Raw genomic sequence first — 15,828 nt, forward strand, 5'->3', positions numbered from 1 at the left:
GAGGCCAGGGGCTGGGGGCTGCTGGTGTTTAACGCTCCTTGAAAGTCTTTGTTAACATTTGCTTTTTCCAGCTGTAAGAAACTTTCCTTCTCCAGGATTTATAGTGCCTGTATGGGTTTATTGAAGCAGGGGGTGGTGTTGGGAGGGGGGGCGGGCGTGGAGCTCAACAGATCAAGATAGTTCAGAATCATTCACTTTCCGCTCTTTATCCCGAGGAGCCTTTTGCAAAGGCAGAAGTTGGCAGGATCGGGAGAAGGCGGCTTTTGAAGCCACAGATGTTGCCTTTCCCATTGTAAGGGGGCTGATCACAGGGCAAGTTCAGATGCAGCCTCATCCCTGAAGATCTTTATCCATGCTTTCCTGCCACATCCAGCTCCTTTCTATCCACTTAGATTAGCTCAGCCCTGCTCAATGCTTATCTGTCGATCATTTGCCTATAAATGCATTAATTATAACTCATTGCTTACATACCGCTTTGTAATGATATTTTATTGATTTAAATTGTCCCTGAGAGCATGTGGTGAATTGGGGTAGCTTTATTTAAAGGTATAACAACAGTTCCGTGGACAGTGTTTCATTTTCTTGGGCATTTAAAAAACCTCCAATTCACCCTTGGGGGAAAATACAGGCTTCATATTTTGTTGCCCTTATTTAATGTAATGAATACTAAAAATCGACTGGATTCCAGCGCACAGCATATAGATATGTAAAAGGACCTGCAGCACCTCGTGGGCAATCAGTTGATTTTGAAACACTGATTCCACAAATATCAGCTAACTTTGTATTTTATGGTTTATTAGAAAGTGCAAGAAGCCTTGTTGTGTTACTTTTTACTCAAAGGTAAACTGTGAGTAACTCAGTGAGGTCTGGAGAGAGGACGGGAGACATTTGGAGAGGAGGAGAAGACTGCTAATGCAAAAGCTTTTCCTAGCAGCAGTCGTGGGACTGGTAGAGGTATAGGAGATGGTGTGTAGGTTGTCAGCACATGGTTTGGTTATGAGCTGTGCCCTTTAGCCCAACAAAAATATTAGTGTGCATATGTAGCAGCACATCACAGAGTCAGAATCTGATCATTTTACTTCTCTGATGCTAATATTTCAGGGAAGAGGAGAACAGTAATGTCTGTAGAAGAAAGTTGCTTCCATCACATGAAAGCAAAGTAGTGGCTGTGGGGGAAGCCCCGCTCTCCTCAGCCACGCTACCACACACTGACACCTTCCAAGAGGTTTGGAAGGACTCAGGCTGGTTCAAGTCAAACAAAAACTAATTACATTTGGTTATCTGGACATGTTATGGAGGCGCCCTGTCACATTTTCAACACAGGAGGAAACTGCGCAAGAATTACCACAGAGTTTGAAGACAGCAGCTTTAACTTATAGTTGTTTTAGTTAAAGTTCAAGAATAACACAAACAAGAATACACCCATAGCGTAAAATAAATTCCACCCCAAGCCTCCGTGTCTAAAAGGAGAAGGTAAACAGGAGAATAGTCAAGGCTGTTCTCCCCTGTTCCAAATGACATGAGCTATAGTGTTGTGAGGTCATTGCCTGACATAAAATTATTCTGAAAAAGTTTCCAAAATCAGATATTTTTTCCCCAGTACCTGTTATAATGTGGAGGACATTGATAATTATTTTCTTTCTAGTTTCAGAGCCCACCATGAAGAGATTCCTGGTGCTTTGTGACTGCCTCTGGGCCTGGAGCCTCCTTCTGAATGCATTGACTGAAAGAAGGTGGGGAGATATTTTTTAATGCATCAACATATTTTAGGAACCTTTAATTTAATATAGCAGCATAAGACAAATACTGTATAGGCTGAACTGCTACTAAGTGTATTGGGGAGAGTCAATCCCTGTTCAAATCTTAGCTAAATCTAACTAAGGGAAGACTGAAAGAAAACTACAATTTGTTTGCATAGCATCTTTTTTGTCAATATTGTGAAGAAAAAAAAGAAAAAGCTTTCTGAGACAAATTGAAACTAAACTACCTCAAACACCTGTGCAATCCTTTTTACTCATATAATGACTGCTCAGAAATGCAAGTTTCTTTAGAGGAAAAACAAAGTTTAATTTTTTTTTCAATCTCACTTAAATGCTATTTAGTAACTTTATTGTCCCTGCAAGCAGAGGCAAAACAATCACTTCTTGGCTGGTCAGGAATGTGTCCTAACTTAGTACCTGTTTTTGCAAATCTGAAGTAGACCTTCCTGGTGAACGGAGACTGATTGGATGAAGAAGAATTTGTAAGCTAAAACCTCGTAACAGTTTATGTTTGAAAGACTATGCTGCACTGAATGTTTATGGAATATATGTTGAAATCATAATCTAAAAATAGCATTAGTATTAAGAACAACTAGGAATCATACAACATCTCATCTAACAACTAGTAGGTTAACTAAAGACTATAAAGCAGTTCAGGGTATACCTGAAGTACTCTCTGAAATTCAAAATTCAGTAAAGGTGTTTAAGAAAACTTACAGATATATTTCTGTATTTTAAAAATACTAATGTCCGGTCCCTGTAATGCTACCTAATGACCAAAAACCAGTAGAAATTTTGTATCATCAGTAACGATCTCTAGAAGATGTAGTTGTGCCTTGATCTCCATAGTGTCTCCTTATGCATCTACAGATCTAGATAAACTTGTCTTCTGGCTGCCCTGAAGATTTTAGAGTGGAGTAGGCAAAGGGGCAAAGGTTCATCTGCACAAAGGTTTCCTCTAGGGGAAAAAAAAAAAAAAAAGAATAAAAGCAGGTGATTCATGTTCCAATTACTGTATTTAGAAGAATTTAGAATACCTTTATTTTTTATAATATATTAAGAAATGTAAGATTTAAATTATTCATGAAGTACTTCATCTGGCCTAGCTAAAGAATTTTGTGAAAACATGTTTATTATATAGATATATGCACATATTATATCTAGACTGTATGCATATACGTTCTTAAAGTGAGGATTAAAACACATTGGACTAGTGTTTAAAAATTATATGGTGTGTTGCTATTATAATGACCTGTAGATGGAGTTAGTGCACAGTTTTTTATTATACTGTGGTTTAATATGAAAACACAATCGCATACAGTCACTTTTTCCTCAAAATGTACACACCTTACATGAAATATATCTGTTTCTAAAGCCATTTTGTCATAGTAACTCCCCTTGCCTTTTCTTCTGGAGTGCTGTTAATCCTTTATGATAAAAAAGCAACTGATGAATTAGACAAAGTGTCTGTGATCTAGAAAGCCACAGTTTTTTTCCGTATCATTCATCTTGTAATAAAAAAAGAGGATTAAAACTATTTTAATATGTTTTGAATGAAAAATCACAAGCCCTCTGGAGTTACAGTTTGTACACAATGTATATGTACATAAATGTTGACATTCTTCTTGTTGTGACCGCATGTCAGTTAAAACCAACCCTAATGGTGCTTTTTACCTCTGATAAAATGGTAGGAAGAACAGGTAAGGGTACTGACAAATGTGACACCCAGGATGGAAGCAGTGTGTTGTATTGCATCCTTTCCGACTGCACTGCCACTAGTCCATCTTTCTGACGCCTGTTCTGCAAGCATACTCATTTATTTACCACTAAAATTTCTGAAGTGTTTTTAGATCCTTCTGCCACCTTAATCCTGATGACCTTCTGCTGTCCTTGAGATATGTATGTACAGCAGCTTCTTTACTGACAATGAGTGTTAATATAAAAATTAATCCAGGGAAAAGTCCTGTGTTGCGATTCTACATAAGGTGTATGAGGAATGATCCTTTGAAAGATAATACTCACTGAAGATAGCAGGAGAACTTGTTATTTTTTAACACATAGAAAGCACGAAAGAAAAAAATATTAATGTATGACGTAAAATGGAACTGTAGTATGAAAAATATCAATCAACCTAATTTTTTATTAAGTGAAATTACATGATATGGCTAGAGAAAATTCATAGTATTTTTTTAAAATGTTAAAGATTTTGTCTTCTTCATTAGAAATGGTGATTTACATGCATTAAAAAACCCTGGAAATTGTTCTCTACCAAGTTACATCCTATTGAAATAAATGAATTTCTACGAGTGTCAGTTCTGAAACACGTTTGAATTTGTAGCGTTACTTTTTCAAACCTGTAATGCAAAATAACTTGGAAGCATTTCCAGAGTACCTATATTCAGGGTTACCTTTCCTCTTTCTCTCTGTATTTGTTACAAGTGAAATATACATGTGGGTTACACAAAGGGTGTTTGACTGATGCAGCTTACAGAAAATAATTTTGTAGGTACTTTAATAGAACCAGATCATTTAATGTAAAAGTATATTCCTCATAAGATGGTCTTTGCTGGTTAAAGCAGGAACAACTGGCAGAGCACCGAGACCCGTGTATCGCTGTAGCCATGCGGATAACAAGCTGCCCAATGGAAGAATCACTTTTGTGACTAGACCTGATCCTAGCAAAAGTTTTTGGCACTGTACTGTTTACCTAGTTCAGTAGCAATGTGTGTGACAAAATGAAGTTTTGGAAAGCAGCGTTTTTGCTTTTAGTCATGATGACTACAGTGTTTATAATGGAAGTCTTCCCAGCAGTGAATGAAAAAACGATACTGGGTTTGGCTTTGAGAGAACTGTAATCTATGATTAAGGGAGTCATCTATGACAGAGTGTTTGCTAAAGGTTTCAGATTTAAGAAAAAAGTTGATTTTAATGTAATTTACGGCAGACAGAAACCACTAAGCCCAAGGATTTCATTCTGATTTGTATTAATGGAAGTAAGATTTTGGTAGCTGAATTCAAATAACTCAATTTTATCCTTGTTCGAGCAAAATTTAGGACTTTTGTCTGAGTTAGAGATATACATTAGGGATCTGTAAGTGAAGCTTTATTGACATGAGACATTTCCATATCAACAGATGGTTTCACTACATGTTTGTAAGGAAAAGTTGGAGGTACTCCTCCAAATATAATTGCTGAAGGAAAATGGGAAATAAAATAAAGCAAAATTATATATTGACCTCTGAAAATGCACACTCACTTGATTTACTTCTATATTCATAAAGAAGACATCTCTGTATTTTTTGGTTTATTTTTGTTTTAGCATTTATTTTCAGTACTTAAGTGTCAGCGTTCTAAATTATTGTAACTTTCTTTGTATGCAAACCCTTTATTATGAATTTAACACATTATCTTTTGCTGACAAATGATCCTTTTACTGAGGAACACAAAATATTATAATGAATAATGAGATAAGCATAAGGGAACTGATGTTCTATTTGCTCACCGTTTATAGAGAGGCACTGGTTTTCTACGATTTTGCAAAACTGTACCATTGAAGAAGAAAGAAGTGAAAGTACCCTATAAAGCAGTCTTGTTTTATGGAGGAGATTTTGTGACCATAAACCAGTATAAGGAAGATTAAACAGATTTTGGAATTAGTGTTTTGTAAGGTTATTGGTGGATTACTGTTTTTCAGTGTTAACTGTTCTGTATTGCAGCTATGGACAAACCTCATCCCAAGATGAACTTAAAGACAATACCACAGTATTTACCAGAATATTGGATCGTCTACTGGATGGTTATGATAACCGCTTGAGACCAGGACTAGGAGGTGTGTTGCATTATCATTTTCAAGATTACATGTTAGATAAAAATCAGTTAAAACAATGCTATTTTTCCATGATATTCTTTTTATATATACACATAAAATAATGCTGATGTGTAACATCCGTTTTTTAAAAAATGCTATGCCTTCTCTGTCTTTCACATCCTTGGTTTTCTCACGCTTATACCCAAAATAAAAAAAAAAAAAAATATTCACAATTCAAGAACACCTCTGAATACATATTAAAACTTTAAATGTGTGAAGAATAAAAGATAATAAAATATGACCTGTGACCTGACAAATGACAAGTTTATGAATTGGGCCTAAACAACACATTTATCTATGACTATCTTCATAAGAGGATTTAGTTTTAAAAGTGAAAGGATCAATCAACCTTACTCATAGAAGTCTCAGAGAAGTTTATAAGATTATTTTTTTTTTCCTACTTAGGTGTATCAGGATTTGTTTCTGTAACATTTTGTCTTCACAGCTTGGTAAAAATCGTTCTGCTCTTAGAATCATAGAATCGCTTGGTTGGAAAAGACCATTGAGATCATCAAGTCCAACTGTACCTATTCGCTACTAAACCATATCTCTGAGCACCCCATAAAAAGCATAAAAACACATAGCAACTATATCTTCATGAAAACATTGTTACAAAGTCTAGGCTTTATCAGCATCTCTATGTTCACTCTTTGATTTATTCTACTGTGACGTGACTCTAAAATTGGGTCCTAAAAGCTTGTTGTTCACAAATGCAAAAGTCCTAAACACACAAGCACAATTCTGTTCTTTCCAATGCACGGAAAGGTTGGGTTTACTTCTTTCAGATGTCTTTTTTTTTTTTTTTTTTCTTTTGGACTCTTCAGGTAAAATAAAACAAAGCAACCCACCCCACAAAGTATAGTTCAACCTGTTTTCATATAATAGCTCTCAGAGGAACTGCGTTATAAGAAGAACAGGGTATTACATTAAGAATTCTTATACGATCTCCTGCGGATGAAATGGAAGGTAATTAAGAGTGAGCTTATTCTGTGGTTTGAGGCTACCATCTTGTAACAGTTCTTGAACTGTGAGCCAACTTCTTCAATGGTTTGACTTCACTGGCTTCAAGGATTGGCTAAAGATAAAATTCTCTATATAAAGAGATTAAATATAAAGTATTAACACATTTTAAAATGGGTTGGTATGTAAATTTTTGTGTGCAATTTCAGATAATACACAACAAGATAAGAATCACTTTTTACTTTTATCTACCGGTAGTTTTGTCTGCTTATTTGTAAACCCTTGGGCTAGTATAGAAATAAATGCTCCTTAATCTTTGATTAATGCAACTGTACAATTCAGTCAGCAACTATATCACAACAAATAAACATAGCAGAGAAGGCAATAAATAAATGAAACACTGTAGAGTCTGCAACATGCCTACAAGAAAAACCTAAGCACATGATGATTTCTTATACGAGTTTTGTAGCTATTATAATTTGTTTAATAGTTACTAGAAGAGCAAATGGAGATATGGGCAAAGGAATTTTTCTCATTCTCTGGATTGCAATTTAGAGAACTGAGCACATTTGTATAGAGTCTTATATATGTGTGTTTATATATATGTTTCTGAAGCCAGACTTCAAGGATGTGTTGGGAGAACAGGTTGCATAGTTCATGAAAGGATCATCCAGCCCAGTTAAAATTTATTCCTGAGAGAAAGATTGTTTAATGTAACTGCTTCTATAGGAGCAAAGGAGTCTCTTCACAGACTTGAATAGCTATTTGCATCACTATCAATTAAAAGCAAAAATGAGTGGAGCATGGGAAACATTGTGTGGAAGGAAGGCAGGATTGGAGTAGTTTCTCTAACCAAGGGTTAGAGAAGTTTAAATAATCTTTGCATCCCTCCTTTTTGAATTGTGTTGCATGCTGCTGCCTGTAGCCACGAACCTCAAATATCATAATTTCCCTGATGCTCAGTACATTATATTTTCACAGTGTCAGTTCAGCAGAGTAAAATTAATTTATCTATTTGTCAGCTTTGAATACTAGGACTAAGAGTACCAGGAGTTTTAAAAAATCCCACATCTAATGAAATTGTGGGCAGTAAATTAATGTTTAAAATCAAATGTAGTAAGAAGTAGCTTTACTTTTTTGACTGTTGAATAATGCTTTATTGAAAATACATAAACGCTAGATTACATAAACCAGGGACAAACATCGGGGCCAATATTTTCAGTTCTGGTACCAATTTATAATAAAGTGTTTGGTCAGGAATTCTGAAATTCACCTCTGCAAAACCTTCTTCCTGAGGTATCTAAATATTAGTTAAGAACCTCAAGATGACTCAATTTTGACACATCTGATTTAGACACTTGGTATAATGGGGAAATGTATTCTGAAATGTTCCATATGTAAAAATATCCAATGAGAAATCTAAATCGATATATCAAATAGAGCACAGTTTTTGGAGTTGGAAGTTCAATAGCCTTCCATTATAGCATGAGCTGTTGCTGGAAATTTTAAAATGTAGATGGAAAAGCAGTGATTTCGTTTCTCTTCCCAATATCAGTGATAGCTTCTTATTAAATATTTCAGTCAGAACATGATTTTTATATAAAGAGAAAGTTAAGAAAGCTACCAATATAATAGCATTTTTAAGTATATAGAATTAGGTCTAAACCTCATTCATTCCATATTAGCTGTGATGAAGCTATTAGAGAATTAAAGAGACCAGAAACCTTCATACATATATAGTATGTTGGTAAATGTTACACTGTTAGGCACAATGTAAATTTGTGTACCACTGATTACATTATAGCACTGGTGCAATTATCCAAAATGGTCTGTCCTGTTCTTTCTCTGCCTTCTGAGAAACAGTAGATGAAGTAAAACATTGCGTGGTACAGTTACTGTATTCTACAGAAAGGGGCACATTGCAGAAAACTCTCCGCTTATCCCTGTATGACCTTTCCTTCTGTAGTGCAGTTTTTCAAATATATACATCTACAGAAAAGAGAATTCTGTGCATGAACATAAACAGAAAAGAGAACCAATTTCTCTCTTTCTCAGCTATGGAAGAAAAAGTAGATGACAGAGTTTCTTCAGTCAGTTTATTTGTTTCTGCTTCCTTGTGTTTATGCGCATGCATGAAGAATTAAGTGACAAAAAGATATGCTTACTGAATAATTGTAATGAACTGTGAAAAGGGTTTGAACTTGATCTTACTCTACTCACTTACAGGAGTAATTTCCTCCTTTTTGAAATAAACATCATTATATTTCTCTATCCCTTGTTTGCAAACTTCCTGTTAGTGTGGTGAACAGTTTCATTGTGTGGTTAGAAATGTCCTTGTGAGGCACGTGAGGAACAAGGTCCTGGAGAGATCTCATTACAAAGATACATTTTTGGGTCTGTATTATATATTAATTGGAAAGCCAGGTTAAAAGGTGCAGCATTAAGATAATGAAAAATTTAGAGGTGCTGAATTTTGAATAACTCTTTCAGCATGCATAGAATCAGTAATAGATTAATATTTTTTAATCCTTTCCAATTTTTAGATCTTCTTTTGAGGTATCACTTCAAAAGGAAAACTGAAAAAACACATATGTTCCATAAAGAGTATAGGAATGAAAATTATTATTCATCAGATAAGCCAGTAAGACCGTGTCTGAAATTAAGTGAGAAGCTCTGAGCATCTTGCTGTTAAACAAAGAAGGAATTATTTCTCATTAAGAAGAATATAAAAGAATGGAGTAGGTGACCCACAGGGAAAAATTATACTGATTGAATATGCTCAGTATTTAAAAAATGGGTTTGTAGCTAAAATTAATCTGATTTTTCTTTAAAAGAAACATACAGCACTATGTTATGCATTGGCACATTTGCACCTCTTATCAATAATTATTGATATAAATTATGTTATTTAGATATTTGCCTCCTTCATATGTGGGCATAGTCACTTAGTCAGATATTGCTAGGAAATAGCATCTGTTGTACCCATCCATAAACATGGGCAAATAACTACATTTACAGTTATTTATGCCTGGAAAATAGAACTTTCAAAATGAATGTGAAAACATTCTGAACCACACTAGAGGACACCTATTATCCTCTGTGAGAGGACGAATTGCATATTGAAGCTGAAAAAGAGGAAATTGTGTTAGAAGTTAAGGGAAAAAATAAACAGCGAAGTCATCTAGGTAATAGAATAATTTCCTGTGGCAACTACCTGGATCCTAGAACTACAGGTGATCAAAAATAGGCTAAATAATTAAGATGTTGTTCTCTTTTCAAATACACAATCCAAAACAAGATAAAGGATCAGATATTGGTGGGAAGGAGTCAAATAAGGAGAAAAATCCACCTCAGTGTTTGGTGACCCCTCATAGTAAACCACTATATCTAGAGTGGGAGTTTAAAAGAATTTAAAAGCAACAAAAAAAATGATGGAAAAAATTAGGTCCTCAGATAAATAGATATGCCATTGCCTTTTGTTCTGAGTTGTCTTCATATGAGGAATGGACATGAGCCCTGAGATGCTACCATGGCAGATTGAGTGCCACAGTGGAGAAAGGGCAGGTTGGCACAGGGCAGGTTGCACCTGGTGCTAGGATTTATTAACATGGAATCAAGTGCAGCTTCTGATTTGTTAAGACTGTCACCTTTGCAGTGCACTCATCCCCTCTCTAAAACTAAAGGATATGACCTGGTCTGTGACCTTTTGACTTAAAATAATTTTAAATGTGGTTTATCCCTTTGAGAAGGATTTTGTAGTAGAAAGATTGTTTATACAGAACTAAGAAGAACAAGAGTGGGGTTTGGTTAGCCAGCCCAGAATCTTCCTAAATGATATTTGCTTTTATAGCTGGGGTGAATGCCCATTAGATCATCCCAAGTAGATTATCAACATTACTTCAGTATTGAACAGAATTATACTTGTTTTATGCTATCAGTGAAAGCTATTTGTTGATCTTTCCTGTGTGGTGTTTATCAAAATTGAATGTGACTATCTTTCAGAGGAACATCAGTCCATCTCAGGCAATTCGTTACTTCCACGGAGTGCTTGTATTTGAAGTGATGGAAAATAAACATGACAGTATTATGTTAATTAGGTTTTACAATTCAGGTTTGTGAGAAATTATCTATAAATGTATAATAAACTTACCTCTTAGTGATTGAGGTCCCAATGGAAATTATTGGATTTGAACTCAGATTTGAGCTAACTTAAAGTTTAGGGAAAATATGGTTTTGGTCTGTATGTGTAATAAAAATTTAGTTAAACCTAAAAGTTTATACTCTAAATGAAAAGAGAATCCTGTACTGGACCCCTACACATAATTCTGTAAGCAAAGAAGGACTAGATATTATACTCTGCAAAAACTGAAAGGACTGATTTTAGTCTTTTTTCCACTCTATAGGCACCACATTGATTTAAAGACAACTGCAAAAAGCCACGTAAGATCTTAGGAAAATCAATTTAATACAACAGTAGGGAGGATATGAGCAGCTTTGAGCTGTTAATTGGCATGGGGAGGGCTGCCATGACACTGCACAGCCTTCAGTAAACCCTTCATAGCTGGGTAATCACGGGACAGCTCACTCTTCTCCCTTTTGGTCTCTAGTTTTACAAAAGCAGCAGCATAAAATTCTTATTAGTGTATTTGTTGTGGTTCTTCAACCAAAATGCTTCATGGGATGCAGCCAAGGTGATTAGTCTACATTACTTCTTTTTAATAATAATAGTGTACGCTATAAGGCATCTAAGTTCTTTTAATTCAAAATAGGAAAAACCTTCTCTATTTTGATAATTCTAGCACACACTTACACAAGACATGCAGGAGGTACAAGTGCATTACCAAAAAAGAGGGAATTAATATAAACCACCAAAATATACAATTCAAATAAGCCTTGTGCTCAAATACCACCAGGTCAGAAAGGGAAATAGTTAATGTATAGTTTCCTATGATAAATAGGCTTATTACCTGCTGTTTAAATAAATCTGTATTTGTTATTTTGTTCTCTATTTGTAATCCAATCACAATTCTAGCAATAATGAGCTCCCTGGGAGTTTAAATCAAAATATTTATTGTTATTAATTTTGAGTTTATGTTAGTCTAGCATCATTAGCAAAATACAGTAGCTGTAAACAGTAAAATTACAGCAGTTCAAACTGAGTGGTGCTTTCATAGCTGTATATGGATCAGTTGCCTGAGGCTGTGTTCCAGAGTATCTAGGTATGGTTCTCAGTTGCTATTTTGCTGATCAGTAAGTACTTGGACCCTATGGTTGCCTTATAGTAAAACTAGTAAGTCATTAATAATTGCCTTGTTTGTTGTTTTTGTTTGTTTGTTTGTTTGTTTAACTGGAATTGTTGCATGTTCTACAGATACCCTTATACTACTTTGTCCTGGTTCATGAGATAAATGTTCAAGAAATATGGTTAAGATGTCTTTACAACTGATAGATTTATCCTCAGCAGTCCAATCAGCTCCTGATTTGAGCTTGTTTTGTTCAATGACTTAGAATTTTCTCTAGTACTTAGGGATATTGTGAAGGCTTTTAATACAGCTCAGGGTTTGAGGTTCCTGAAAAATGCATTCTGAGCACTTGAAGCACAGTTTAAGCCTTTCCATGGTATTCAAGCTGCAAACTGAACATAGTTAACCTTGATTCTAAATATATAACCCAAATGTATGAGTAAACACATGTCCTGGGTAGGAGTGACTCACAAATTCTGAAGCTCTTTACAAAGCACAGTTGAATCATCTAATTAGTAAAACAGTAAACAAAAATTTCAAAACTTCCATATGGCTTTGGAGGGGTGAATCTTTTTCTGTGTGTTCGTACACACTTTTTCATTGCTCTTGAAAATGAGGTATATCTCAAAGAAAAAACAAATCATGTGGTGGTTTGTACAGTGGTTTTATCTGGATTTGAAGAGACCTGGAATGAGATGCTCTGCAAAAGTGTAATCAGTATGAAGATAACACAGTCCCTTGTGAGTTCACAATCTGAATTTTATATTATGACTTATGACTTACATGCCACTTAAGTGATCTTCAATGTTATATAGAAATGAAAGGCATCACCTATTTTTCCACTCCCTTGAAAATCTTCCATCTTACTGCCAAAGCCTTTAGTTTCCATTCTGTGTCCTCAAACTATTTCCTTAAGCCTCGACCTCTCTACTATGACCATGTCTCCCAAAACTAGAAGTCAGGATACCACTACATGATATGCTGCTGATTCAAAGAGCGTATTCTGTGTTGGTGCAAGGTAAATCAGTTAGCTATATTACATTAAATAGGGGCTCTCTCAGAGCTGGGACTCTGAGTTTACATCATTAAGGGATGAATGCATTGTACCTGAAGAGCTTCTAGCATCTTCTGTTTCCTAATGACACCAGTGGAAGTGCCTCAGTGGAAAAGAGATGGAGAGATGGGGAGTCAGGATGAAAGATCTTTAAGAGAGTTATGTGAATTTCACTTTTCAGTATGTAAAGGCTAGTAAGTTTCATTATTATATTAATTTCTCAGTCTCAAGAAAAGGTGATTCAGTAGCTGGAACTTAAAGAATCCATTCAGCAGTGTTTTACTGGACCTTGTGAAATCTCCATCTTCTTTTTCTGCCAGCTGTTTCCTACAATACTCTTGAACTTTTGTGAAAGTGATGGGCTGAAGGAGAGAATACTTCACTTTTTCCAAGTGAAGTAATTTCTGGACAACCTTATACTTCTTCCAGTAAGAGAAGCTTAAATTCTCACTGTGAACATCTTTAAAAATCTAGAGCCAATTAGATATCAAGAAAATACTTAAATGTCTCTAAGTTAGTTGAAAAGCTTGTAAACAATGATAAGGTCACACATTAATTTCACTGGACAACCAAGGGGGAAATTTCACCTATCCAGTGCTTCTGTCAATAGTCACTGTAGTTTGTACACATCTCAGTCACAGATACAAAGAACAAAAAGAATATTATTAAGCAATTCAGCCACATCATAGTATTTTACTTTCTGTGATTATGAATAACACACTGGATATTTCATCCTTTAACTTTTCTAATGAGTCCTGGAGATTACTTTTGCTACTGCCTAATTTTTGCATTAACTTGCTAATGGAATACAAGTGTCATTGAGCACATTACTAGAATGACAGTAGAATCAGATCCAATATTACATCTTGATTATTGCTGTTTCACAAAAGGAGATATTGTATATATATTAAACATTTATATTAAACTGCTTACATTTATATATATATTTAGAAGTTGTAGACTTTTTCAAATGAAAGTGAAAAACCTGTAAGTGCATTGTAGAACTCTGATTCTCATTAGATTTTTTGCATGAGATACAGAAATGTCGTTGCTTAACCTTGGTTCCTTTTTCCACTTCTCTTCTGTCAGAACTTTCTTTTCAGATGGAACAAATAATATTTAAACAGTCCAAAGTCTTTTGAAATCACAGAGTTGTATTAAATTTATTTTTTAAAAATTGAATTATTTTATAGTTTTTAAATAATATTACACAGATGGCTACATATATACGTTTCTTAGTCCCATGACATTTTTTGCCTGCTGCATGACTTCTGCTTACTATACGTGTACTTTTCTGTTAGCCTCTTTTCTTTAGGATTACTTTTAATGTTCTAAATTTCTCTTTTTATTTCTTTTTTGAAAGTTATTTGAGAAATGTACGACTCCTTCCATATTTGAAATTCTACCAAAAATCCCATGCTGGCTCATAGAGCACTACAGAATTACTTCACTGTAAATTCTGAAATCTGATGGGATTGGCTCCACTCAACACTGTTTTGATTTATGCCTCCAGGTGGTGTTACTCCCTAGAGCTAGTTTTAAATCAACAGAATTATTTTGATATATGCCATCCTGAGGGAATATTTTGTGATGTGAGGCCTACAAAATACCACTATGTTCGGAAGTGACTGATTCTCTGTGTATGTGTAGAGAGGGAGGAGAGGAAGGGGCGATGTTACACTTGTGCATTTCTCAAAGTGACTCTTAACAGTAGGTCTGCAGAAGGCAGATGCTTGGCTTTTCCTGGAGATCAGCACCATTTTAGATGTTTCAGACTCAGTATTTGTGACCACTAAAATCATTAGATTCTTAAGTGGCCAAGGGCATTCTGCCATAGAGCAAACGTACATCCTTGAAATTGCAGAGAGATCTAGCTTTATGGTATAGCACATACATGTAATCTATGTTACATACATGTTATAGATTTCTGAATTATTATTTATAACTAAACTGTCATTGAGGCCTATAAAACGAATTTGGTACTTTAAGGGAAATCTAATGTTAGTGCCCATATCAATTTAAAAAGAAATCTAAAACTATAATTTACAAACTATAACATTTATGTTATAACTTAAGTTTATAGAAAAGTTATAAATTATAACATGTCAAAAATTGTAGTAGAGAAGTTTAGGTGATATTTATTTCAAAAAGTTTTAACTTTTTAGCTTCTTTTTTTATTGCAGTTAAAGTTAATGTAGCCATTTCTAACTGATACCAATAAAATGTCTTTATGTTTTTGTACACTGTAATGTATTCTTGCTCTTTTTTTCTTCTATGTTCTTGTGTCTCAAGACAAAATACATAATTCATAAGCCCAGGGTTAATTATTAGAGACCTTAATTCAGCTTGCCCAGAAACAGTGAGTACCCAATGAGACTTGTGAGTACTGTGTAAAACATTCAGCACTGTTTATATGATCAGACAAGATTTATTAGTGAAAGAGATTTACACAACAGAGGAACTGTGACTGCTGTACTGTGGTATCACAAGCCATGTCTCAAAAAGTTCTGTGGAAACATTGTAATAAAAAAAATTGTTGTTGACAATATTGACTGTGAAATTACGTCTAGAAGCAATAAATTATCAGGAGTGTATTGTAGACTAATTTTAGAATGGCTAATCAAAGTCAATAATTTTTCTATTTATTTTGAGAATTGGTAGTGGTTAGATCTAATGAAGACTGTTGATAGACACTCACTGTCCTAATTTCCTGCTTCATCAGAGCGTGTAACTGAAGTCAAGACTGACATCTTTGTCACCAGTTTTGGGCCTGTTTCAGACCACGATATGGTAAGTGATGGTCTATATTTCTACAGCATTCATTTTGTCTTGTCTTTTTAAATTGGAGTATGAAAGATCTATGCAATAACTTACTCCTTTTAAGGCTGAGATTTTTTTAAACTCTTTATTCCAAAATGCTGTCAGCTTTTATGTGCAACCATT

At 34.8% G+C, this 15,828-nt stretch overlaps 1 protein-coding gene across 1 annotated transcript in view; it reads left to right on the forward strand.

The window, feature by feature from the left end:
* The first annotated feature begins 1,608 nt into the window (after positions 1-1,608).
* GABRA1 (gamma-aminobutyric acid type A receptor subunit alpha1) overlaps positions 1,609-15,828 on the forward strand; it is a 37,546-nt gene continuing 23,326 nt past the window's right edge. Inside the window, exons 1-3 of the mRNA XM_010163146.2 lie at positions 1,609-1,733; positions 5,477-5,589; positions 15,608-15,675. Coding sequence (XP_010161448.1) covers positions 1,612-1,733; positions 5,477-5,589; positions 15,608-15,675 — 303 coding nt within the window. The 5' untranslated portion in view covers positions 1,609-1,611. The remainder of the gene's footprint in view (positions 1,734-5,476; positions 5,590-15,607; positions 15,676-15,828) is intronic.

This window comes from Antrostomus carolinensis, unplaced genomic scaffold (assembly GCF_000700745.2).
Source record: "Antrostomus carolinensis isolate BGI_N321 unplaced genomic scaffold, ASM70074v2 scaffold21682, whole genome shotgun sequence".
Taxonomy (NCBI): Eukaryota; Metazoa; Chordata; class Aves; order Caprimulgiformes; family Caprimulgidae; genus Antrostomus; species Antrostomus carolinensis.